This window comes from Podarcis pityusensis (assembly GCF_964106645.2).
Source record: "Podarcis pityusensis genome assembly, chromosome: 2".
Lineage (NCBI taxonomy): Eukaryota > Metazoa > Chordata > Lepidosauria > Squamata > Lacertidae > Podarcis > Podarcis pityusensis.
The window spans coordinates 44,034,815-44,062,118 of record NC_138029.1 but is presented as its reverse complement, the minus strand read 5'-3'; the positions used below and the strand labels follow the sequence as shown (position 1 = coordinate 44,062,118).

At 43.9% G+C, this 27,304-nt stretch overlaps 1 protein-coding gene and 1 long non-coding RNA gene across 3 annotated transcripts in view; one reads left to right on the top strand and one right to left on the bottom strand.

Annotated features, from left to right (window-relative positions):
* Positions 1-8,904: 8,904 nt before the first annotated feature.
* Positions 8,905-18,722, bottom strand: ASF1B (anti-silencing function 1B histone chaperone). Its single transcript, XM_080997042.1, has 4 exons — positions 18,504-18,722; positions 14,042-14,157; positions 11,067-11,243; positions 8,905-10,010 (listed from the first exon to the last, which is right to left on the bottom strand). Exons 1-4 carry the CDS (start codon positions 18,610-18,612, stop codon positions 9,813-9,815), a joined length of 600 nt encoding a protein of 199 aa, XP_080853168.1. The 5' UTR covers positions 18,613-18,722; the 3' UTR covers positions 8,905-9,812.
* A 130-nt stretch (positions 18,723-18,852) lies between these two features.
* LOC308472315 overlaps positions 18,853-27,304 on the top strand; it is a 97,563-nt gene continuing 89,111 nt past the window's right edge. For both annotated transcript variants that reach the window (XR_013983421.1, XR_013983422.1), the window contains exons 1-2: positions 18,853-19,201; positions 21,056-21,159. This is a non-coding gene — a long non-coding RNA (uncharacterized lncRNA). The remainder of the gene's footprint in view (positions 19,202-21,055; positions 21,160-27,304) is intronic.

Genomic DNA, 27,304 nt, shown 5'->3' with positions numbered 1-27,304 from the left:
GGACCGTGACGGCTTCCTCTCGCGCGCCCGCCCTCCTTCTTGCGCAAAAAGTGTCGGGTTGAAGCCGAAGGCTTCTACCGGCTTCTGTGATTGGCTAACGGAAGATTTAGAGTCCCACCCTTCTGGTGTGGATCCGCTAATTGGCTAGGCCGGGAGATGGGGGCTCAGGGTGCTATTATTAGAATATTTAGATTTTCCTAATTCCGAAGAATGTCCATTGTAAAGGGAGGAGGAGGAGCAGCAGCAGTAAAACGCGTCTCCGGAGGAAGCGGGGAGAGGGCGAAAACCGGGCGTGGGGTTTGATGCTTCCAGTGGGAATTTAAAATAGAAATAAATAATACAGGGATTCCATTGTGCAGCGAGCATAGGGGTTCGCTGTTGCGCAAAGCTATTGTCCTCGGTTGACCAGTATGGAATAAATTCATTTTTGAGGGGCGGGAGCCTGACAAAGCAATGCTCGGATAAGAATGGGCGTTCAGCTGAGCTTGTGCTCACCAGCTTGCTTTGTGTACCTAGACTAACGTTTGACAGTCCTTGACTACCCCTTTGTTTATGCACTTCGGTTAATGTATGAATATAGACTGACTGTGCCATCTTTTGAATGAATGGAGACGTTTATGCTTGTTATTGATTAACCCGGAGCGCTCTCTGATGTAGGCTGCTTACCACGCCCATAAACTCGGACTGGAGGGTGGGAGGAAACAGTGCATTTGCGCCTTCTATGTCTCTAGCTACGTGAGCGTGTGAAACAATGGCTGGGTAAAGTGAATTCAGAGGTTTCTCCGTCTAGTTTGGCCCTAATTTATCTAAATTTCCGTAGGATGACAGGATTTTCCAAATCTTGGCTGAAGTTGCGGGGGGGGGGGCCTCAGAGCTTATATAACGAGCTGAACTTATGTAATAAATCTGATGCCCGAGGTATTGTTGATAGTTGTTCATTTTGTGACATACACAGTCTGCGGGTTTTTCCTGGGTTTTTCCGGAGCACGTTGTGTAACCAACGTAAACGTTATGGAAGAGTCTAGGCTACATTTTCACTTCACTGTTTTTTTGGCAATTGTTAACAGCCCTGGAGGCAATGTAGGACATGGCTGTCACCATGACAAATGCTTCTTAAATACTAATACAGTTATTATTTATTATGATAGCCTTAAAATGCCACAAGATTCTTCTTTGTTTTTGCTGCAGTAAACTATCCCATCTCTCTCTCTGGAAGTTACAACTAGACAGTTAACACAGTACTGTACCACTAACCTGCTAGGCATTATTCAGAATGCAGAAGGGCACATAACCTAAGAACCTCAGAGGTTTTACAGGGCTTTACTATGCACTAAGGGTATGTGTATGTTAAAGATTGGTGCTGGAAGATGAAAAAGCAAAACAAATACAAGGCACAATAATTTTCTGTTCTTTTTAAGTGCCTCTAAGAGTGAACTATTACTGTTTCAAGTGTCTCAGTAGCAATAACTAATACAGTAGTCATGACCAATACTTTTTCATGCTTTACTCAATTTCTTCTTAATGCTTTAGCCATTTTTGCTCTTGCTTAACTTTCTCTCCATCCTCTTCTCACCTTCACCTTTCATGTTATTTCTTGTGTAGCCAACAGAATGAGGCCCTATTTCTATCCCCCGAGTGGCAGAAAGCACCATGAGAAAGTTGTTCATCCTTTAATGGGAAACTCATAATGCAACATTACACATGTTTGCTCAGAAGAGACTTCTGGGAGAAGTAAAGGTAAAGGTAAAGGGACCCTGACCATTAGGTCCAGTTGTGACCGACTCTGGGGTTGCGGCGCTCATCTTGCTTTATTGGCTGAGGGAGCCGGCGTACAGCTTCCGGGTCATTTGGCCAGCATGACTAAGCCGCTTCTGGCGAACCAGAACAGCGCACGGAATTACAACCTGTAACCGGTAAATGTGCTAAGCTTTGCAACCTAAACCTTATCACAGTACAAGCGAGCAGGTACTTCTCGAAGTACCAGTGTGCTTTTTTAATTGTACACTGACTGCTTTAATGGCCTCTGGCTGTGAAGCAGTTTATAGATGTGTCAAATAAAATAATAAACTAGGTTGTTGGGGTCTTGAAACAGATAACAGGGATCATATTCAGAGGGCAAGAACTTATACAGAATCCTATGTTTCAGCAGCTTTTTTTCTGCCAATATTCTCTGATTTCTGGATCCTTAGCTGAAATTGTGCATACTACACAAAATTAAGTGTCATTCCAGATGATTCTTTAAAAACTATACTTGAACTAGTGCAATCCAGCACCAATAGTCTACATGCACCTATGGAGGTATACTTCATATATTCCAAGAGTGTCATGATCCTGGTACTGAAACTAGGTTTTAAGAGTGGGTCCTGGCTTCACCTGAACCCTGATACACACAAATTAAAATCATACTTGGTTGGAAGGGATGTCAAAGTTCACTTTGTCCAAGACAACCAGGCCAAACCAGGAAGGAAATCCACCTTTACAGTATCCCTGATAGTTGACCAACCTCAGCTTAAAAACTTCTTACTAGATTTCCTTATACAGCAAAGTTATTCTCTCCAGGACGTGACTGACAACTGGATGCTCAAAAGTAGCAGTTTTATCCACTCCTATGAAAGGGATAAAATATGGCATTTAATTTTAGCTATTTTGGCTGCATGAGCATAGGCCTTATTAGTCTGATTTTGAGCACAAAGACAGAGATCAAATTAGGTCAATAATGAACACATCTGAAATCTGAACACTGAAAACCAATCACGTTTTAACAAATTAGTGCATTTCAAGTACTTATGAATATACAGCATTTTCAAATAGGATGCTAATTTCAAATTTGAAGCTACCAGTTCAAATTAATAAAATTAATCAAACACTACTATTAAACATGTGAATAGCTTTAGGTATTTGTCTCAGCTTTGCATTTTTGTACTTCCTCCAACCTCTCCTCTGCTGGGTAAACATGAGGACTGTGTCAAATATTACATTTCCATGGTGGGGGTGGGCGTGAATGGGGGAAGACCAACAGTAGGTAGATCCAGAATCCATGACAGGCGGAGCAAACTACCGTAGTTATAATTCTGCCATCTTCCTCCTCCCTACTGAATTGTCCAAGGGTAATGCTGAAACTAAGGCAGAGGAAGCTCGCCAGCAGTGCCACCCCTGGCAGCGGTGCCCCATTTGCCCTAATAGATAAGCTTCTACTACTCAAATTTTAAAAATGTGTGCAGGGAAACAGTAAGAAAATAGCTTCAGATAGTGTGTTTGAAATACTGGAAGAGTTTGGTACCTGTTTGAGGTGGGTGAATTTCAGAGCGCAGTTGTACACACCACAGATTAAAATCAGTTTCCATACCTATTTAGCACTGAATTTTTTTCTCATTGGGAAACTCTCAGTGGGTTTGGAGAGCTTTAACAAAGGGTCCCCAACACACTCACTGGGGTGCAATCCTCCAGATTATTTGCAGGGGCTCACGATAGTTACACTGGATGCAAACTGATTTGTAGTGTTTAGAGAGCCATACCAAGTATTACCCAAACCTTACTGCTTTGATTTTACAAATACATGTATTGTTGGTTCACGGGGGCGGGGGGGAGGTATAAATGGGTAATTCCTGGATGCCAATATCCAAGTTTGGGGAAAATACTATTTGGTGAGAGAACCTTGGCAGAGATTTAAAATCACAGAATATGCAGCAAAGTAAAGCATGGAAATAGAGGCTGTAAAACTTTAAAAGTGCATTCCAAAAAATTCGCCTTAAAAAGTTTATTTCCAAAGTTTCCCTCTTCCCCTGGCATAGGAAAAATACCATGCATTTGGTAAGTTTAAAAATGGTTTACTTACACATTATTCAAAGGTCAGATTCATGTGCTTCAGAAAGGGTTGCACAGGCAGAAAAACTTGTCTTAGTTACAAAGTGGTGAAAGTTCCCTAATTATTGGTATAGGAACTCCATAATGGCTTGTGAGAGCCATGCAGTCTGAGCTGGAACAGCCAGCTCAAACTTCTTTACATGCTGAGCTTCTCAGGTTGACTGGAGAATAATATGCTTGATTACCCAAAGTAAGGGAAGTGGGCATGGCTAAGCCTGGCAGGACAGCTTACTCTATGGTATTAACCCATTCATGCATTAATTAGACTTAAATATATTGGTTATAATAGGCTGATTATCCCACTTGTATAACATAAATAGCGAGAACTTCACAAGCAGCATGCAATGTTATAATTTCTGCTTTCCTTTTACCTACCTACATCAATAACTATGCATGTATTATGGAGTCTTAAGGGTGGAGAGTGTCTGATGAGCAAATGGAGCCCAGATGGTAGTAAACAGGCCAGTCTGGCTAGATTTCCTCTTTGAGCTCACATGATGATTTCTCCTTGTAATATGATGTCAAAGAGAGAAAAACGAGGCAGAGTTTGCTTAGAAGAAGATGTGGCTCCTGCCGTGGACTCTGCCAAAGAGCAGATGAAGCAAATTGCAGTGGTGGGGCCATGCACTGATGTAGTAAATAAGCATCTGATTAAAAGGGAGAAGGATGTACCTCCAGCCCACAGCAGACTATGAAACTTGGATTGGTGCCACCAGCTTTATTTCCCTGTGGAGAGGAGATTAAACAAAGCACAACAAAGGCAGCTATTGTGCAGCTGTAAGGTTCCCTTCTGTTGTTGTGAAATATCTGGATCATGGAGCAGCATACGTGTTATGTGAACAGTTGGTGCCAGGAAGTGAGGACAGTATTTGAGTTTGGGGTATTTCTGAGACCACAGGGAACCTTCCAGCCTCAAATTCAGTGCAGCACAGCACAAGCACAGAACAGCACAGCAGGAAGAAACAGCTCTGGTTAATGCTCCCCTTCAAGGGCTAGGGTTTACCTCCAGAAGGGCACATTGGTGTTCTTTAGGGCACATGGAAATATAAGTAAAAGCTGTTCAAACCTGCTTTGCCACCCTTTTCAAGGGGAGGGCAGTCTATGCAGCTGAAATGACTCCAAACTGTATCTACAGCATTATTACAATTTCTAGAGGAGTAGATGCATGCATCTGTTGCAGCAGAGTAGCAGGGAGTCCTGTGGCACCTTAGAGACGCAGTTATTACGAAATAAACTTTCATGGTCTACAGTCCACTTCAGATACATGAAGGGTTATCCTGAGTTGCAAGCACATATATATGGCTGAGGTTGGTGGGGGTGGTGCAGTGAAATCAGAAGAAAACACAGAAAAATGCAGTGTATGTAACAGCAACAATCATCCACACACAAAAAGTCATGTTGGTAACATCCTGGCATTGGTAAACCAATCACATGCTGTGTGATAAAAACCAGTCCACAACTGATAGTGCCAAACCTCTTGACGTATTGTAATGCAGTGGTTATATGTTGCAGTCTCCCTTGAGTTCAGATACAATGCACCCTTGGGAGTTTGAACTGTTCCCCCAAAGGGGGGAAACATCTGCAATCTACTCAAGTTCAAGGAGATTGGGTCTTAGTAAGCCTGCTAGGGTTACTAAACATCCAAAAAAGGAAGAGAAGAGTCCAGATTCCCACAGGTCACCTGGCTGCATATTTGCCCATCAGAGAAAACCACATCATCCCTGTCCTTAAGCACTATTAGGGCTGAACATTACTTGGCTTTTTCTTGGTATTGTGGTTGCAGCTGATAGACTGGAGTAAGTATGCAAAATAAGTTTATTTTATTTGCAATAAGCTCTCAATGCTCCCCTCCACATCTTCCTCATCCTCATCCCAACATGCAACTGGAATAGTACTTTTTCATATATAGTTTTCAAATCCTCTTGTGCCAAGAGGGGAGTTTCATTTAGACACAGCTTAAAGCAAAGGTGACCTTGAAAAGGATTTTAAAGATCCCTTTCTCCTTTTCTTTGACAAGGAAAGAAGGTATGATAAGAGTGTTTCTTGCTGAGGTTCTTATCCCTCAGGAGAACACAAATATAGGGAAAGCCCACGCCTTTTCTGTTGTCAAGACTATTGGCAAGGCTGAGCTCCTTCTGCCTCCCCCCTCCAGTACTGAGAACAGTATTTGAGTTACATTGGCACAGAATATTAAAGCTATAAGTAGTGCAAATCAAGAGATCCCTGTTATGTATCAGAAGGCAACCTAAAGGAGTATTTTTGCACTGTTTCCTAAAGAAAAATCAGGGAAGTAAGGGGTTCCAAAGTTGTGGGTCTCCATCAGGCCCAACTTAGTATCTCAGCTCACAGTCAGAGGTAAACTGGCCTCCCCCGGGCAACTGAGTGAGATACTTGATGACCTCTCCGCTGCGTCTCCTGGCAGGCTAGGTCATAAACTGGTGATTTCCCTCATTAGATGTGAGGAAAACACACCCTCTGCTTCTCTGCTTCTCTCCCTCCCTGCATTCTCCCCAGGGAGGGGAAATGAGACAGACAGGAGTCCTTTCTACATGTTTTATTCCTGTCACTCAACAGTACATAGAAATGTGACTGCACCCTTCAGTCTCCATCAGAAGAGTCACACAACTCCTCCCCTGTACTTCCAGCACAGGTCAGATGACACACTGAGCTAACATCCGGTGCTCAGTACAGAGAATAGGCTCCACCTTTTCTCCAACAGTACATCTGCAAAACATAACATCCTGTTTTGCATTCCAGCCATCTGGAGCTGGCTTTTGCCTTGGTGCTTTTTCCCAACAATATACAGTGGAACCTTGGTTGTCGAACGTCTCCATTGACAAACGTTTCAGCTTTCGAACGCCAAAAACCCGGAAGTAACTGCTTCAGTTTTCGAATGATTTTTGGAAGCCAAACGTGCCACGCAGCTTATGTTTTGAGTTTCCCTATTGTACTGAGGCTTCTGCTTTCAGTTTTTGGTTTTCGAACGTTTTGGAAGTTGAACGGTCTTCCGGAACAGATTACATTCAAAAACCGAGGTTCCACTATATATGCTTTAATGAGGTTCTTGTATGGGGACTGTTGACATCTGTCTTTCTGAAGAGACAATGGCAGAGTGGGCCATGGGGGTAAATTCAAGCCATTGGAGAGTTATAGTGCCTGCTATGGCTATAGAGATCAATACAGCAGAGACATGTTTATTGAAGGTGTCTGGTTTTGCTGGTGCAGATGCACCATGGCGTTCCTTCTCTCTGCACTCCTCCCAGTGGTTCTCTCTTCTCTGGTTATTGCTGTCTTTCTGTCTCCAGGCACTGCGGTCATCTGCAAGGGATGGGGACTACACTGTCTCATTTTCACATAGGGACAGAACCAATATGCAATTGTGTGAAGTTCCGTATTACAAGGATGGTCCAGTTTCTTAAAAACTTAATTTGATGTCTCTGGGCAAAAAATATAGCCTTAACAGGTAGGCGGATAATGTAATTATATAAGGTTTTTCCTCCACCTACAATGGGCAGCTGGAATGTTAAGGCAAAGCTGAGAGCTGTACACTACCCATTTGTACTGAATAAAGGGGGAGAGCTCCATGCAAGCCCTCTTATTCCTTTAGCTTGCTTTCTTGGATTTCATGCCTTCCAAGGAACCTTCCAAGGACTTTGCCAGCTTACCTGAGCAAGATCCACCAGTCAATACTTTTTTTATTGCTTTGACAAAAACTAAACCACTTCCATCCTTCACATAGGAAACCTTGCTGTTGTGATGCCTAGGAACACTCAGGTCCCAGGTTTACTGAGCTTTGTTATACTCAGCTTCTTGAATCGCATCCAACAGCAAATTGAAGTCACCACATACTGCAGTGCACAAGTAAAATTGGTTTTCTATACCCAGCTTTAGCAACTGAGCAGATTGCCTTTTAGATTAGCTGAAGTTTATAAATGAGCTAAAATTAACTCGAGTTTTGAAGCTATGATAGTAGTGGCAGGCAAGAGGGAGCCTTGAATCTGTGCAATAAGTAACTTTCCTGCCATGTTTGGCCCAAGAATTTGAGAAAGGACCACAAACTCCTTAAAATGGAGGTTGTACTGGTGGCCAGAAGCAGGCAATACAATATGAAACAGAACACACAATATTAGGGAAATAACAGACTGGGGGGAAAGTGTCACGAAAGAGCGACAGCACATTTTAAGCAGCAGCATTATTAACACTTTTGTTTGCAGGATTTGTACTGGCAGTTTACCTGCCGCAGAACCATGTTCAAGGTTCTGGTTATCAACATTTCAACATTTTTTTTTTTTCCAGTTTTAAAGATATGTTGTAAATCACCTGGACACACATGTAAAAGGTGTTTAATATTGATCCGTGAATAATTATTGCTTATGTAACTCCCTGCAGAAAGCAGCGTGACTAAGGTAAGTTTCCACCAATTGCCACAACTGTCGTGGTGCCAAAAAAAGAAAAAGAAAAAAAAGAACTGTAACTGAACTTCATAGTATTGGTGCAGCACCACTGGTTCACAAGCTACTTTTAACCACACTGCCACAGACATATACATGCTGAATAATGATCAGGTTGAAAACCTTTCAGCAGTGAAAAATGAATGTATTTAAATCAGTTAAAATGAGTCAACCAACCCTAAAAATTCTAACTTCAGTCTACTTCATATAATCCATTGACTTGAGGTAAGCCAATTACCATCATCAGGGGTGGTAGCCATCAGCATAAACAAGTGTTGTGCCCTGCACCCTCCCCAATTCTGGTCCAGAGGGTCAGGGAAACCCCCAGGACAGATTTAGGGGGCATGACTTGGTGTATTGCAGTAGGTTGGACTAGATGACCCTCAGGATCTCTTCCAACTCTACAGTTTTCTTACAGATCATTAACACTGCATACAACTATATTTTGCCACTCCTGCTTTAAGGAAGCAAATTCTACCTATATATTTTTTAACCTTGCCAAAATGAGTAGTCCCTTGCAGCAAAATCTTTAATAAGGTTCTCTCGGTATTCAACCAACTAGATACCACTTAAGAATTCACAAAATAGATTATTCCAAAAAGTTTTATTGGTCAGACATACAACGCAAAAATGTTTTAAACACCTATATGCTGTGTTCATCTCTAAAATACCAGGGAGAGAAATAGAGAGATCAAGTATCAGGGCAGGTAATAACAGAAAAGAAGGGTGTGCGACTGGAGGCAGGCCAGGAAAAAAAACACAAGTGCAGGCCTTTTGAAGAAAGGCATGTTTCCTCTGTGGAGGGATTTGTAAACTTAGCCACTGTCTAAAGGAGTTGATGCAATTCCTGCTCACTGTGGCCTTGGGCAGATTTTGGGTCAGTGGTAGAAAGAAGGCCAACTGGTGCAAGCTAAAAGAGGGAGCTCTCAAAAGCAGTGCTGGGACCTTTGTGCAAATAGGTAAATTGTACAGCTTAAATCTCATCATCCATCACCTTTTACTAAGCACAGATTGTAAAATTGGGACAGGCTTATCAACTCCTGAGAGGCATCAAGACCTGACTGTAATTGCTAGCTATTCTGCCAGCAGCAACTCATCAAGACTTAGCTGTGTTGCAACAGAAAAACTGTCCTGAAAAGAAGGCACCCACTATGATAGGTTCCCAGGAAATGGGTGCTCAAAATAACAAGGAAGCTCCCATTGCTCAGACTTCTGGAGGTCTGGAACAAAGGAGGGAAACACAGGGTTCTTCTTTATGCAGCTAGACTAGGTGCCTGTCAAGGGTTAGTGGCAGGAGGATCCAAGTATCAATGAAGAAATACTATGACAGAACAGACCTGTAGATCTGTTACAAACCCTAACATGAAAAGGACTCTGAATTGGCAATCTCCATAGACATATCAGTTGCTTCATTATCCCAAATCCCTCCTACATCTCCCACAAAAACTTGTCAGCTGCTCTTCACTGCACAGGGTCCTCAGCATTATTGTGTTTGGATCACATACAGTCCATGGAATTCTCTGGTTGCAGACCCATGGAATGGACCAAGCCTTTGATGTAGACACAGCTAGGAGGCAGGAAGCTATCAGGTTCTGGGTCTACATTTTCAATATTGTCCATCTGGTCTCTAGGACCATCCCAATTGATGTGGAAACGGGTGACTCTGGGGTTGGATGCCAAGATATTCCTCTGTAGCTGGAAGTAAGAAAAATAGGGGTCAAAGTTACATAGGTTTATGTTTGGATCAACTTTCTAGGCTGACAGCTACTCAATTCCTGCAGCAATATCAAGAAAGGAGGGGGGTAACAGAAGTAAAAAATGGTTTTAAAAGTTAACACTATTTTATTTTATGACAACATAGAGAGAAAATTTATATCTGGGTGTAATCCTTCCAATTCTATTTCACATTGGTAATCCTTCTTACTTTTTGACATGTACAGGGGACCTACTTACCTTGCACATTGGGTTTCAAAATGGCAAACAAGACTTGAACCAAACTCTATAGTCCATAGGCTCTTAAAATCTGCTGCTGTGACTCAGTAACCCCAATTTTCTTTCAATGCTTTGATTCCCAGGAGGGAATCATCAATGTCCCCTCAACTCACGGAGCTGAGTAGGTACCTCACTAAACATATTACTCTTCTCTTTGAGATTTAAAGCTCCCTCAAACTACTCTGCTGCAGACACATCAATCAGCACATAACATGATGAAGATGCAATTACAAACAAGGTTTTATATGTAGCAGGCCATTATCACTACTCTATTCTCCAAAAGTGTATTTAAGTTGTGCTATAACTCCTGAAAAAAATCAAAGCTCCATTCTATATCACAAGGGCTGCCCACTCCACAGCTTTCTGGTCAAAATGCACTGTCTTATTCAGAATGCAGGCAATAAATTAATACTGAGCTGAACTCATTGTATAACTTTCTGCTTCATATTGTCATCCCAAATAACATCTACCCTCCCCCCCAGCATAGCATTTTCCAACACTGCAAAGTGACTGGGTTTCAAAGGCTACTACTCTGGCCTTGCAAGTATTTTGTACTCCCCAAAAGAAATGGGAACCGCCAGGCTGGGGGCCAAATACACCCCCCCGTCTCTCTATCTGGACTCTCCCCAAGCCACACCCCTCACTTGCCTTGCTTTGCATCCTGTTAAGGGTCCCCAATCCAAATTCCCAAGGCAAGGACATGGCCTTCATGAAGGCCAAGAAGATGGACAAGCTGCTTTTATCAGATCAGTTTCTCACCTGGGAGAAGTCTGGCTTGAGGGGTGGGTTTTCTCTTAGCTCAGGATCCATATATTCATTGTTGACATAGTATCCAATGCGGATGAATTCTTGGCCCAGATAGGTACAAGTGATAAGTATTACTGTAACTCCCACAGCATCACTTTCAGGGATTAGATCAGGGTTGGGGGCATTGGCCTGCAGAGAAAATGGCAAAACAAGGTAAGTGACATTTTCATCCTGCCTGTTTTTAAAAGAAAACTCAGGACAACATGCTTGAGGCTTTTCCATTTCATCCCCATTGCAATTCTTGAAGAATATTAAAACTTTAAATTAGCCATTCAGTTTCTGGGCTGAGTGGAGATTTGAACCTAGGTCTGCCTGGTCCAATCTTGAATGACAATACTACAGAGTCCTCATTCAAGATCCATTGAAGTGTATATAACCAGGAATGGGCTTATGTTGGTGGAACAAAGTGATACAGTTATAGAAGAAATGCCAACAGACAAATTGCCTCCTCTAGAGGGAGCTTGTCAAATTGTTGCTGCGGTACACTTGAGGGCTCAACAGATGTGAGATTAAGACCGTGGGAACAGGCTTTTCTGACCTTGACTAAAGATGAGTTGGAAAGAAGACTGGGTGCTTGCCTTATGTAAGACAAGTGCCCTGCTGGAACAGATGCATGAGAAGATGGACTTGATGAATGAGAAAATGGATTTGACTGTTGCAGTTAATAACTGTGGGCAAACAGGGAATATTGATACAGAAATTATTCAGGGACCAACTCATGAATCTGTACTGACTGGGCAAGTGCAGAAGATAATGGAGGAGGATGCGGTTGCACCCCAAATAATACAAATGGAGAGTCCCGAGGCCCTACAGGAGTATGAGCCGCTGTCATTGAAGATTGAAGTTGGAGTGGGCCAGGGGGAGTCTGGAGTTGAGGAGGTTCCCAACGTTGGAGAGACCTTGGAATATGCTTTTAAATACTTTTTGGACTATATTGAGGATTGTGGGGAGTGGGACTGTGGGGAATGGGCGAGTTTGATGAAGGGAGACGGAGACAATTCTGGCTTGGAACCCCCCAGAGGCCTACCCCTCAATGAGAAAGGAAAGAAACTAAGAAAGAGACCAACAAAAGACAAGGAAAAGGGCAAGTATAAACAAGACGAAGAAGAATTGCAGAAGGGACATGGAAGAGACTTAAGGGCCTCGGACATAAGGCTTCCAGGTTGATGGACTAGATGGAATGGACAGTAAGGACTGACACAATCCGAGACCAGGAAGAAGGGACGTTGGATGAAGATTGGAAGAAAATTTATAAAGAAAATTTTCTAATTGGGGAATTGGCTAAAAATTAATGAATATTAGGGGAAATGTTGGAATGAAACTATATGACTTTAGCAGAAATGATATCAGGAGTAATGTATATTTGATAACTAAGATTCAAGCTTTAAGGTGTTTTAGGGTAAGATAAGGTTAAATTAATTAAGGTAATGTGAATAATAGAATATGGGGAAAGATGGAAAGGATTTGTTGAGTTAATTATTAGATTAAATTAGGTTAGGATGAACTTTTTAAGAATTTGCTGAAATAACTAATTAAACTAGAATACAAAAAGGGAGGTGTGAGGAAGTCAATGAAACAAGCAAATGGAAGTTTTAGATATGTAAGTTGGGATTTGTGTTGTTTTCTTTTTTCTTTTTATCTTTTTGTTGTATTGTTGTATTGGTTTTTGTGTTTTTTCTTTTCTTTTTGTCTATTATAGTGTTGTTTTTTAATGTTGTTTTTTAATGTTTTTCTTCTTATAATTCTGAAAACTACTAATAAATATTATTTAAAAAAAAGAAAGAAATGCCAACAGACTGGAGTTCATAATCAAGGCTTTTTTTATTTCGCTCGGTGTTGTGCAACAACAAAGACAAGCAACAAAAATATGTAGTCTCAGAAAACCAAGCAAAAGATTCAGGGAATTATCCTCATGTCAGTTCACCATGATTGTAAAATTATTTCAGAGAAAGAAAGCTAGACTACAGGTGGTAGAAAGGCCAAGGATGGAGTTATACTTCAGCACAAATTGAAAGAAAGTAAGCAATGCAGTTGCAGTTCCAAAGCCAGTGAACTGGGACACTAATTTAATCAACCTCCATCTTAGTTTAATGTTCTAACAAGAATTGCTATCCTGAAAGCACTGGCTAACTATATCGTTAAGAGTTGTACCACCCCAGAATGTAGCAATGCTCTGTAATTACTACAGTAATGTTATCAGCACAGGTCAAAGAGCCACTTTTTTTTCCTTGAGCAAAAAGGATTTAAGACTTTGATATTAACGCATTTATGTGTTTATATCAGGAGCAGCAATTCATTTTCAATAATCACTGTTTTCCCCTAAAGGGTGGAAAAGCATTTAATCATCACCCCTACCAAAATGAACCAGCCTTCTCAAGCTGCAATTCCCCCCAAACACCGAGTAACACTGGAATACACTGCAGGGCTGTCATACGCCACTCTTTCTCTCCATCTCCTCATATTAGTATAGCAACACCAGGTGACTTTTCATGACTAATGTAGCCCATGTTTTCTCAACCTAAATAGCACTCTAGCCACAAACAATAATGATGGACTTTATTTGCATGGTACTTTAAAAAAATGTTGACATACTCAGAAAAGCATCATTAAAAAAAAAAATGAACTTAAATCAGAGTTAGAACACAAACTCCTCTACTTTACAGCTACCATTTAATTTTGGTGGACATGCTATTGCCCAGTTATAGGTAACTGAGAAATCCAGATTTTAGTGCATTTTCTCCAGGTAACAATCACTTCTCTATTAGGGAAAATGAAAATTGAAAAAGCTTAAAAATGAAACACGAGGTCCCTTTCAAATGAAATCTGTCAATCTTTCTCCATTGTCTGAATCTAAAGAGAAAAATCTAGAGATTGGAGCCTTAGGCTTATCTTTCCTATCCTTCTCCAAGAGATAGATCTAAACTTACTTCAAACACAAACATATGCCTCCCAGCTGGAACAGGTCCCACCAGCACTGAGTCAAGAACTTGGTCATATTCCTCACTCTCTGCAGAGCCCACATAGATGATCTTCCACTCCAAATCTGAAAGGTAAAAGCAACAAGGATCAGTTGGCAAGAGTGTGGGCACCAGAATCCTAGACGTATTGAGGGAAATTTCCCTTCATCTTCAGAAAGCCAATTGAAATACACATTGAAATATACCATTAGCACCAGTGTTTAGAGAATGTGTACACCAGATCAAGAGCAGGGCTGAATAACCTCTATTGTTTTCCAGTGTCTCAAAAAAACATTTGCATATCCACAATTCATATTGTTAAACAATGATGGGGGAATTTTGGGTGAATATTGATGTAATGTTTGCAAACAATGGGCTCAATCTGGAAGCACTCTCACAGCGTTCAGTACAGATGCCTCCCCCCCTCTCTCTCCAGGTCAAGGTCTGCAAATCTGCCATTTAAGTGAGCAGTGGGCATCACTCATAATCTCATCAAGATTCCTCACCACAATCCTTGGAGCAGTTTAGTAAAAAGTTTATTTTACATTATTTCTTTTCTTTTTTTTTAAAGAAGAGGTGCAGATGCAATTAAATGCAAATATACAAATAGAGTTTTAAATTCTTTTTCTTTAGAAAAGCCAGATAGCTTTCCTGCATAGGGGAGGAGCAAACTGCAAAGGCTCCCACCATGGGTGAAGAATCTGCTATGCAAAATCAGCTGTGACTTCCAGTTAGCTATTATGTCTGTCTTGAACCTTTATGGATCATCTCATTAGACAAAAGTCAGAAAATATTGTGCACAATCTGCTATGATAGACCACTGGTGCAGCTATGAAGGCTAGTAGTTCTCTCAAGGTAACAGTAACGCTAATTAACAAGAACTTGTATCCAATGATGTGAGGTCATGAATAAATAAAGTCCACTGTTCCACATTTTTGTGCCAAAAGCAATGCAAGTCAAAAGGGATGTTAGCAAATGGAGCAATCATCAGGAGCAACAAGAAACTATAAGGAGCTGTGAGGAATGTGCAAAAGTATCCCCATTTGCTCACCAGAAATCTCTCTTTGCTGTCCTGGCTTTTTGCTAAGAAAGAAGTCTTAACAGGAGATTAGAATCTGAAATAGGAAGTTGATCCTATGCTGCAGCTCACTCTCATGTGTCTTCTTCTACAAACTTTACTACTTTGCAGGTAGCGCTTTTTTGGCATCTGTCCACAAAGGTTATTAAATTTAGAAAACTTGCAGCTTCTCCTAAGTTGGAAAGGCCATACACATCCTGCCCCAAAGTAAAGGATCTCACTGTGATTTTCTGTACCTCCATTTCTCCCCAATCTCAACACTCTTAAGAGAAGTCTGGTCTCAATAATGTTATGTGAAGGCCCTATGCTTTATTTTAAAAAAGCAATGGCAAAACTTTGCATGATGTATGAATTATGTGCAACTTATCCGTGAGGGAACCAGGGCAGTCAACATCCCCCACTACAGCCCTGACATTAAAACATGCCCCTCTGCCAATCCTGCTCTGCTCAGCTGACTCCCTGCTTGCAACTTCTGAAGCTTCACCAAGCACTGCCCAAACACTCTCAAATATATCTTTTCCGGCTGTAAGGCTAGACATTCAGTTCTTCTAACAAATACAGTGGTGCCCCGCAAGACGAATGCCTCGCAAGACGGAAAACCCGCTAGACGAAAGGGTTTTCCGTTTTGGAGGTGCTTCGCAAAACGAATTTTCTATGTGCTTGCTTCGCAAGACGAAAATGTCTTGCGAGTTCCTGCGGGGTTTTTTTCCTCCCCCCCCCCTTTTCCCAAGCCGCTAAACCGCTTATCAGCTGATGGCTAAGCCGCTTAACAGCTGATGCTAAGCCGCTTATCAGCTGATCGTTAAGCCGCTTATCAGTTTATCGTTAAGCCGCTTATCAGCTGATCGTTAAGCCGCTTATCAGCTGATCCACTAAGCCCGCTAAGCCGCTAATACAGTACTGTAGCACTAATCCGCTAATGGGCTTGCTTCACAAGACGAAAAAACCCGCAAGACGAAGAGACTCGCGGAACGGATTCTTTTCGTCTTGCGAGGCACCACTGTACTGCGATTCCCAGAATACTGAAATATGCACCCAATGCCAAATTTCATGGTTGTATAGAAAATCAGCATGTGAAATGATAAGAAAGGTGAGAATAAGATGCTTACCTATATTTTATGGCAGTGTTCCCCTTTTTGAATGCTATTCCCCAAGTTTATGCATCAGGTTTCCATGATACACTACTCTATTTTAAAAGTCTGACTTACAATTTTTCTCTGTGGAGAGTGCCATCATTTAGTAAGCTCTTGATTTGCACTTGTGCCTGCTGCTCATAAGAAAATCAGTAGCCTAAATTTAAGGTTAAGGAAATGACACACATTGTAAACCTGATTTCTTACAATGTCCCACAATGACATTTTTAGCCCACTCCTACCCTGGGACAGAAGCAGCAACTTTCCATCAAAGCAGTCCTGAAGCAAGTGAAACTTGCTTCACACAATCCAATGTAGTGGAAGATCACCAAGGAGCAGAAGTCAGGAAGGCAGTGATTTTCAATTTAACAATCCAGAATCCACAATTAAAAAGGAATAGTAGGGGAAGAGACTGGTATGGTCCCAAGGAGTAGGCAGAATGGTACCATAGAATAAAGGGACTTTGGCATTCTCTCAGAAGAACAGTTGATAGGGCCAGAGCCAATGACAGGTAGTCAACTTATTCTAGTTTTGCCCCCATGTTCATCCTTGTTGAGTACTGAAATGGTAACAGATTAAGGAGGAGCAAGATGATAACCAGTGCCAGTGCCTGGATAGGATGCAAGTGGCAGGTGAGGGTTAGCTGAGGGCAGGTTGACTTTAGTGGGCCACTGCCTCATTTGACCTAACAGACCAGCCTTCATGGTTTTCCACTAGACCACTGCAGTATCTAGTGAAGAATTATTAAACACCATAAGAAATTGACAACAACAAACATTCAACTGAAATTGAAAGAATTCAGATAAGAAGTTACCAACTCTATAGAGTATAACACCTAGTTTTGCTGTTTTACTGACTGCCAATGAATGCCTAGGAAGGCATAGCTTTTAACCATGTGCATCTCCCAGGCTTACTATTGGCTAATGACCAACTGTATTCCCACTATGGCATTCAAGAAATTCTTCCTATAGGAACAAATAAAGAGCCTATGATTTATTGGGGGGAAAGAATATGGGCATTCATTCTGGAGCTCTCTGCTGATCTCATCAAGCAGCTACACCTTGCCCCCACAGGGCTGCTGGCATTGAGGTCAGGACATGACCTGCGCTGGGGCTCCCAACAGTGTGTAACAACCTCCTCCCCAAAACAGCCAATGCTATTTTATTTCATTTAAATCAGGGGTGGACAACCTAAGGGCCGTGGGCCGGATGCGGCCTAACTGCTTCTAAATCTGGCCAGCTGATGGTCCAGGAATCAGCGTGTTTTTACATGAGTAGAATGTGTGCTTTTATTTAAAATGCATCTCTGGGTTATTTGTGGGGCACAGGAATTTGTTCATTCCCCCCTGCAAAAAATATACTCTGACACACATGTTCTGAGGGACAGTGGACAGGCCCATGGCTGAAAAAGGTTGATGACCCCTGATTTAAATCCTACCTTTACCCCAAGGAGCTAAATGAGACATGCATAGCTTTCCCCCTCCATCCCACTTCTAAAAACCCTGTGATGTAGGTTAGATGCCAAGCTCAAGGTCACCCAGGGAGCTGCCTGGCTGAGTAAGGATTTGAACCGTGGTCTCCTCAGCCCAAATCTCCACCCCACACTGGCTCTTTGCCCAGACCAACAGTATTGCCGGCTGGGGCTTCTTGGCAGAGGCCAAGGCCTCATTCAGCAGAATGGTCAGAAGGACACCCCACACCCGGTGGCATTTTGAAGTGTGTGTGTGTGTGTGTGTGTGTGTGTGTGTTTCTGAATGTGTGTATTTATATTTGTGTGTGTGTGTATATATATATATATACACACACACACACACACACACACACAAATAAATACACACACACACACCCATCTCAAGATCAGCCTCGCCCCAATTAAGCTGCTAAGTCTCTGCAGGCCAAAAACTTAAGGCACCAAGTTCATAAAAGCTGTATTTTAATTTTTCTAAGTAGTTAGAAGGTATAACGCCCACGTAGCAGCCCCTGTGTGAAGAGCCGGGTCCAGGCTGGCAAAATAAAGCCACAGCGGAAGCCCCGGGAGTGGAGGCGGCGTGGGGGGGGGGCACCCAGCCCTGCCATCCTTGGCGGAGGGGTGGGGGCTCCCGGGCGTCGGTTGCGGGCGGCCGCCTCGTGCGACGGAACCTGGCTCGGGCTGAGGGTCGGTTGGGGAACGAGGCTCCTGGCGCGGGAGCTTCTCCCTTCACCCCCCCCCCCCGCGTACTCACCGTGAGGCAACGCCTCCCCGCACTCGAACTGCACCTGGAAGCGGAGCGGGTGGCCGAAGGGGCTCGGGTTCTCCAGCAACGAAACTCCCAGGACAGACACCCGCGCCATGACAGATCTCTTCTTTTCCCCCCGCCCGCCTTGCCTGCTTCCTTCTCCCTCTCAAGCCCAAACGCCGAAAGCCCACTCCCCGCGCGCCGCCGGCTTAACGACGGAACGGCGGAGCCACCAATCCCCGCGCGGCGATCGGAGACGCCGCAGCCAACCCCAGAGCTTCGCGCCTCGGCTCCCCCGCCTACTCCTCGCGCGCGGCCACGCCCACCGCTCCCTCCGCCAATCCTCCTTCCCGACTCTGTCCCTGGCGGGAGCTAAATCTAAACAATAAGCGTTCGACTCCGAATCTTCCTCCCTCCGCTCCCCTCCCCTCCTCTCGCGCGCGCTGACCTTCGCCGCCCACCGCCAATCAGCGCGCGTTCTGCCTGTTCCGTTCAGCGCGCTCAAAACGCGCAGGCGGCCAATTGGTGCCTTTTGGCGAGTTATTAAGGGACCGGAGCTAACGAGGAATTCGAAAGACGGGCGAGGAAACGTTATTTGGCAAGCCTAAAAGTCCCACGTCACGTGCAGCTCAGTTTTAACGTTCTACACTGGCTTAATAAATGAAATCCCTGCAGAGTTTCGAAGAACGTTCAGCAAATCTGAGGTGAAGCTTCTGCAACTAGCTTCTGTCTCCCTCTTTCCGTCTAGACAGAACAGGAAGGCCCCTTAGTCGACAGAAGGAATGTTACATTTAAAGTACATGGCTTCCCGCAAAGAATCCTGAGAGCTGTAGTTTCCCCCATTAAAAAAAAAAGTAAACGTAAAGGATTGACAGTTATGTCCAGCTGCGAACGACTCTGGGGTTGCAGCGCTCATCTCGCTTTACTGGCCGGCGTTTGTCTGCAGACAGTTTTTCCGGGTCATGTGGCCAGCATGACTAAGCCGCTTTTGGCGCAACAGAACACCAAAATCAGAGCAGCACACAGAAATGCCTGTTTACCTTCCCCTCCAGACAAGTACCTTTTTATCTGCTTGCACTTTTTGGCGTGCTTTGGACCTGCTAGGTTGGCAGGAGCTGGGACCGAACAACAGGAGCTCACCCCGTCACAGGGATTCGAACCACCGACCTTCCAATCGGCAAGCCCTAGGCTCAGTGTTTTAGACCACAGCGCCACCCATTTCCCTTAGTTTTCCCCATTACAGAGACACAGTTCCCAGCACCCTTAAACTACAGTTCCCAGAATTCTTTGAAGAAAGCCATAGATCTTAAATGTATGATGTGGAGCGGCGGGGGGTGGGGGTGGAGGCGGGATATGCTACCCTAAAACAAGGCAAGGTAACATATTTATAACCCGCTCTGCTTCTTTATCAGTATATGAGCAGCACCATTTCTCTGGCTGTATCTTCACTGCCACCAGTGCCCCCCACGTCCTATTGTTAGCCCTCAACTTTTCCTTAACCCTTGTCTTTTCAGTAATTGCAATACCTTTTTTGCAGTATTGCATCATATCTGTGTTAGGCACAGCAGCTCCTAGTACCAAATATACACAAAATTGCTGTGCAGCATATTTATAAATGGCATATACAATATTTTGATGAGAAATAGCTCAGTAGCCACAAGTTGATTATCACGGTCATGGACTGTTTGGATGCAGAGGAGGGGTGGGAGGTGCCACCAGCTGGGGAGCTCCCAAAGGAACCCCCATGCGAAGAAAGCTCAGAGCCAGGGGATTGGTGGTGGGATGATGATGAGTGGTCAGAGGGAGAAGAGGGGGCAGTCTGGGAGACGTCAGAAACTGAAGAGGCAACAGGGTTTAGTGAGCAGGAAGAGGCTATGGCAGAGGGCAGTCCAGACTCAGAGGCAGAAGTAGAGGCTGGAGAGGAGTGGGGACAGGCTGCTGAAGAAGCCAGGGGGTCTCTCCCTCCTGCTGTGACCGGCTCACCTTCCCGCTGGTTTCCCAGAACACGCAGAGAAATGAAGAGGGCAGAGCAAAGAGAGACAAGACAATCCTGAGATTGCTTGGGAGGGATCTGGGGGAGGAAGATTCTTAGGGAATGGTGGGGAGGCGGGGACCCTCAGTCCTTGCAACTACCTCATTGGGGCAAGATCTCAGAGCCGTAGCTAGGTGATCTTGCGCCCCTGGCAGAACTGTCCAGATTGCGCCCCCAGCCACTGACAAATTGCTCTTCTTTCCGCCTCTCCTCCAACCCACCCACCCCATTCAATTCACCCTTGCGGGGCCCCACCTTGCCACCCCCTAGCTATGGCCCTGCAAGACCTACTGGAGTTGCTGTGATCGCTAGGCCTACACTGTTTTGGTTTCTTTGAATAAAGAGTTAACTTCACTGACACTGGGTGTTTTATTGCTGATCTGTTCCTGACAAGTATAGCAAGTTTGTATTTAAGTTTGTTGGTAGTACAAACTTAACATTGCCTTGCTATACTTGATAGTTAACTTATGGCTGTTGAATTATTAGTTTAAAGCTGTGTACACATTAATGTTTGCTCTGATTCTAGTGAGCTCCCATGGCTGACATTTGAAGCTACAATGTGTGTCGCAGGTGTGAAGCAACCAAGCTGATAATGTGCATCAGGTGACGACAATCCCCACCCTCTCTCTGGTATGTACAGCAACATAAAATGTGACTTTTAAACTGTGAGGTGTATGTGTGATCTCACTATGTTTTAAGATACTAATGTGTATATAGCCTAAGTCAGGGGTAGAGAACCTGTGGCCCTCCAAATCAGCTCCTACTAGCATGGACAATGGTCAGGGATAATGGGAGTTGTAGTCCAACAGCACGTGGCGGGCCACAGATTTCTTCACCTATGGTTCAAACGATGGTTTGGGATTTCGGGATTGCACTTGCGAGTTCTTGTTAGCCAGGAATGAAGTGATTATGCAAGGCCACTGAGTATGTTGCTTTCCTTGACTTCAATATTAGTTTGAGGTACAAAAGTGTCCCTCAGAAATACCGAAAACCCTCCAAACAGTGTGTACATGCCTAGATGGCATAGATAATGGCAAAGATGCTAGGGTTGTCAACTGTCACCCATATGGGGTTGCTATAGCTAATTCCACAAAGGGTGGAATTGCAGCATAGCTCTAAAGCAATTGTTCTGTCATTGCAAGAATTTCTGTTTGTGCAATGGAAGATTCTCTCATGGGCCCTCTAAATCTATGCTAGGGGTTCTCCCAACTCTCTAGAGCAAAAATCCTTGTGCTGGTGTAACTCAGTGTATTCTTAAGCCTTATGGGTTGTATTCTACTATCTGCATCATTTTATGAAAAAGCTGGCTGCTTTTCAGCTTTAGATGGAGTTTATGTGGGACATGGAGACGAAACATGGTCTTGTGAAATTACACAGCCCAACATCAGATTCAATTGGGTTGCTGTCCCCTGCGTGCACAGTATCAGAGCACCAAGACATTCTGATCTGGGTGCTTACCGTACTGGCACACTAGCATGGCAAAAGTCAGTACAGGGGAACCTGACTTAAAGGTGACAGCACCCATCTGCTGTAACTGTAAGGACAGATTTAAATCAGGCCTAAGAAAGAGCAGTTTAATCTCAAAATGCAACTACACCGCAACAAGATATGAGGTCTGCTTGTGCAGTGTGGGTCACTGTCTGCTGCCTAAATTCCCTGATCAGCATTTGGACAAATCACTATGAATCCCTCATCCCCTTCTTTGCACCAACAGTTGCATTTCTGGCTAGAAGCATGCAGTACAATATAGCAATGTTACAGTTTTGTTAGCAAAACAGATTTGTAGATAAAGGTCTATGGAGCCTATGGAGTTAAATGTATATACAGTGGTACCTCAGGTTACAGATGCTTCAGGTTACAGTCTCCGCTAACTCAGAAATAGTACCTTGGATTAAGAACTTTGCTTCAGGATGAGAACAGAAATCATGCTCCAGCGGCGTGGTGGCGGTGGGAGGCCCCATTTGCTAAAATGGTACCTCAGGTTAAGAGCAGTTTCAGGTTATGAATGGACCTCCAGAACGAATTAAGTTCTTAACCCGAGGTACCACTGTATTGTATACAAATGAGGTCCTTACCACTTAATCTGATGTTCAGTTGAGTACATCCATGAGCGTTGATTTCAGTGGGCATAAATACAGTATGCCTGTGTGCATATGATTCAACCCTGGAGGTTTTAATAGACCAACAGCTGCACATGGCCTTGTGCTCAGGCACTCTATACCTTCTTAATCCCAGCTGCAGCTTCACTCTCAAGCTCCATCTGCCGACATTCAAACATGGAGGGAGATCAACACTTATCCATACTAGGTTTGCCAACTACTGTGCTATGCAGGTGGGGAGGAATTGTTCAGGACAACCTATGCATTTGTGTTCTACCCCCTGCCCCCAGATCTGCCTTTTACCATAATGTAGGGCTGTTGAGAGGCATTCTTGCAAGTTTTAGCCCACACCTATCCCTGTTTTCTCCAGAATAAGTTAAAGTGATCTCAATTAGATTTCCTTCCAGGTAAGTAAGCTAAGGAAATCTATTCACCATCATCCATCATCCCTTATGTCCCTGATGGGTTAACACACTTATTGCATCTCAGCTGTCAAACCTGTCAGAGCCAATGCTTTGGCTCCCAGCTGCTGGCTGGTTGGAATGGCAATGAAGTCAGTATCCTGGTCCCACCAGCAGAGAGCAGGAGTCATCCTTATCTGAGCTGCAGTACTTGCGCTGATGAATCTGGGCTGGGAGTGACTTGGTTAGGGGGCAGAACAGTGGAAGGGCTCCCAGAAGTTCCCAGTTGGCTCAGATTAAGACCGACCTAGCATAAGACATGTGGCAACTGATATCCATCCACATATACAGAAACCTTTGTGTATGCATACATGTGTATTGCCACGTGCATTAAAAATGCAACTATGCAGCAGAGAAAAGTAAGCCTTTCCTCTGGGTACCCCAGCAGATTATTTTTGCTGCACACCCACACAGTTCCACACATGCACGCCCAAAGGAAACAGCATGAAAATAAGCCTCCCATATGCACAAACCCTTTCTCTCACCGAGACATTTGCATCCTCCCATGGTGTGCTCCTATTATATTAATGGTAGAAATAATCGCGCTTATCTCTAGAGTAACCTTGAGATTCCTGTGTAGTGTTTGTCATAGTAATGATCATAATTGTTATGTTATTTATATAGCCCCCCACCTATGCCAATTGGTGCCTGGGGAGCTTAATATCAAAATCCAACAATAAAATACAACAAGGCCACACTAGAAATCTATATTTTTATATATAAAAACGTTTCTGGTTTTTTTTAATAAAGAGAGAGCATGTGACGAGACATATGGTTCAAATCCCTCACATCCCTGCAAAGCTGCTTGTGGCTAAAAGCCCGTCAAGAGAGAGAAACCACAGGCTTGTAATGTCTGCAGGTAAGTGGTTAGATAGCAGATGGTCTACACCAATTAATATCTGACCACAAACGAGAGGGTAGCATGTTAGGAAGCTCCTAGGCATTCGTGCATCCCCCCACATGCCCAGTACAGCTACATAAAGCACTCCCACCCCAGCACACTTGAACAGCAGAATATTAAAGCACACATCTTGAAGGCTGAAGCTGCAATCCAGCACAGAGATGAGTGTTCTCAAGGTGTGCCTAAACTGTGACCCGCGTGACTCTTCCTACCTCCAGCAAGTGGCATCCCGGCTACCACTAAGAGAAGTAACCGGGGTTCCTACTTGTGTGTGCTAGATGCTGTGTGGTGCAAGTCAGACTTCCTTAGCAACATCCACTATAGTGCTGGAGACTAGAGAAAGGGGAAGAAAGAGTGGGAGAGGGTAAGGAAGGAACTAATGGAAGGGAGGCTGAGGAAGTAACAGCATAAAGAATGTGACAAAGAGCTGGAGAGGAATGTGCATGGGGGAGGACTCTGCAAAAACACAGCATCAGACTAAAAGTAGAACAGAAGCTATGTTCCTTGGAATTCACAGCTCTCTGGCAGCAAGCAACAGAAACCCCCTAATTCTCAGAGTATTAAGTAAACAAGGAAAAGAACAATGAAAGTCCTTGGAAGGAATCCATCCCAATATGATGGATTAATAGAGGTCTTGGAGGAGAGATGTTTTCCCTTCCCAGTTACTGATCCCTACCCCATCATTTAATATGTACATTTAAGATAGGCACTCACCATGGGCATTGCTAACTGACCAATCACTGACCAATCACATTGGTTCTGCCCCTAACAAAATTTCTGGCTACGCCCATGGCACTCACCAAAGGCACATTAACTCCCGTACAAACCCTCAAATCTACAAGTGGCAGGACATGCAGACAAGGCGTCAAGGAAACACCGAGAAATAGTCACACACAGTGCTTCAGGGTTTCAAGTACTTTGGAACTGCAAGAAAGAGATGTCTGAAGCAATTTGGAAAGAACTGATTGAATTTTCATTCTGCGATGGAATTGAAATATAGCAAAAGGGACTGTGAAGTGAAAGATGAAACCCAAAGCCCAGCTCTTCCCCGACTACAGTCCAACTTGTCCTTGCTCAGAAGCACAGCGTTCCCACACCTTGGCAGAGGCCCCTTTATGTGGTATAATTAGCCACAGCCTTGCAACACAATCAGATTGTTGGTTTCACTAATAGCCTGGAATTATGTCAATTTGGAGCCATTTCGGAAAGATCCGTGAGAGCAGGGGAAATGTTAATAAGGAGCCTGCACTGTTGCTAATGGACTGCAGGGGGGAGGGCTGTGTGATGGCCCATCTGCATCTGGGACTTGATAACATGCAAGGTTCTTGGTGGTGAAAACTAGAGGCACAGGCTAATCAGGTGACCTAGGAATCTCCCAATATGTTAATGAAGATTTCTGAACAAACAGAATCCTTGTAGAGTGGTACCTTGGTTCTCAAACTTAATCCGTTCCAGAAGTCTGTTCCAAAACCAAAGCATTCCAAAACCAAGGTGCGCTTTCCCATAGAAAGTAATGCAAAATGGATTAATACATTCCAGACTTTTAAAAGCAACCCCTAAAACAGCAGTTTAACATGAATTTTACTAACAAGACCATTGAGCCATAAAATGAAAGCAATAAACAATGTACTGCAGTCACACAATCAGTAGCTGAACTGGGTTCCACACAGTCAAAAAAACAAAACAAAGAAGCCGCAAAAACACAAAATAAATAGCAAAAATAGTCCTCAGCATAACACTCAAAACGGAGCACATTCGGCTTCCCAAAAAAGTTCGCAAACCGGAACATTTACTTCTGGGTTTGCAGTGTTTGGGTTCCAAGTTGTTTGAGTACCAAGGCGTTTGAGAACCACGGTACCACTGTATGAATCTTTCCCAGCAGAAGCACCACCTAGGAGAGGCTCAGTGAGAAGCACTACCTAGGAGAGGGGTGACCAACAAGGTGTTATCTGGATGTCCCATCATCCCTCATCATTGGTCATACTGCCTGGGACAGATGGGACTTGGAGTCCAACAGGCTCTAGAGTGCCCTGCATTAGCTACCCTTTCTTAGAAAACAAGGTTCACTTGAAAGTTGCCCCAGCCCAGGGTGGACTTCATTTGGCCTCAATGAACCTCATGGAGAAGCGCTTTTAGCCAACCTTCAAGAAACAGAGGCGAGCAGCTGTGGATTGTATCCTGCAGACTTGGTTCCAAACCCTTTCACCAAGCAGCTAGAACCAGTTCACCACCAGAACATGGAACATTCCCCGTCCTCTTTCCAGACGAGTAGCAATTGCTGCATGAAGATAAACATTTCGACTCGGGGTGCTCAGTGCTCTGAACAAAAAGAAATGACCACTGATCTAGTTGGTTGTAAAAAGGCACCAGAATCCAGCACCAGCCTCTCAGTTGCTGTTCCGACGCCATCTAATCTCCTGCGATTCCATCTTTGGGCTGCCAGTTCCAGCTCATTGATGCCCTTGCCTTCTGCAGATGAGCCCAGCAGTGTGTCTCCAAGCTACAAGTCCCCACCTACAATCTTCCTGACATCTCAGCCATGGCCTCGCTATAGTCCTGCGAGATCTGGCAGTGTCGAAGGGAGAAAAATATCCTCAGATAGCCTGTTATTAGGAGAGGACCATTACACTGCAGCAAGAAGCAATGAATTTAATGAGATGGGGCTGTTGCTACAGCTGTGCGGGATCCCACTTTTTAGGCTGCGTCTCCAGTCTATGGGCACCAGATGACAGCGCTCTGCCACAGCCTCAGCTCCTTGGCTGACACGGACTCTTCTCTCCATGATGTGCTAAAATCTCAGAAGGGGCACTTGATTCAGGAGGTCTTCAGGTTTCACATTTCAGACTTGGGTGCACCCCTTTAGATGCTTTGGTGGCAGCTGTATTTGACCGGGTTTCTCCTTGACTGTTCTTGCTGATGTAAAAAGTCGAAGCATAAGAAGCTCCTGGGGCAACCGATGAAGAGGCAAAACCCAGTTTCCATGGTCGAACACAAGAGGGTGCTGCTGAGACACTCTGGGAAACAAGGAGACGGGTGGGAGGAAAGCATCTCTCCATATCAATTTATTTATTTATTTTTTAATGAAAGCCTCTGCTTTGTGGTCTTCTTATTGAGAAATTACCACGTTTCCTGTGGGAAATTGGAAGATGGGCGAAGATTTTCTTTATTTCACACACCAGGGCTGTTTTCCAATAATAAACTTGCAGACTTGGAAGACAATCAACGCTCTCCCCGCCCCCCATTCCTTCCACTTTAATAATTCTTGCTATATTCCTTTAATTTTGATGTTTTAAATGTGTAACTGAATCCCCGCT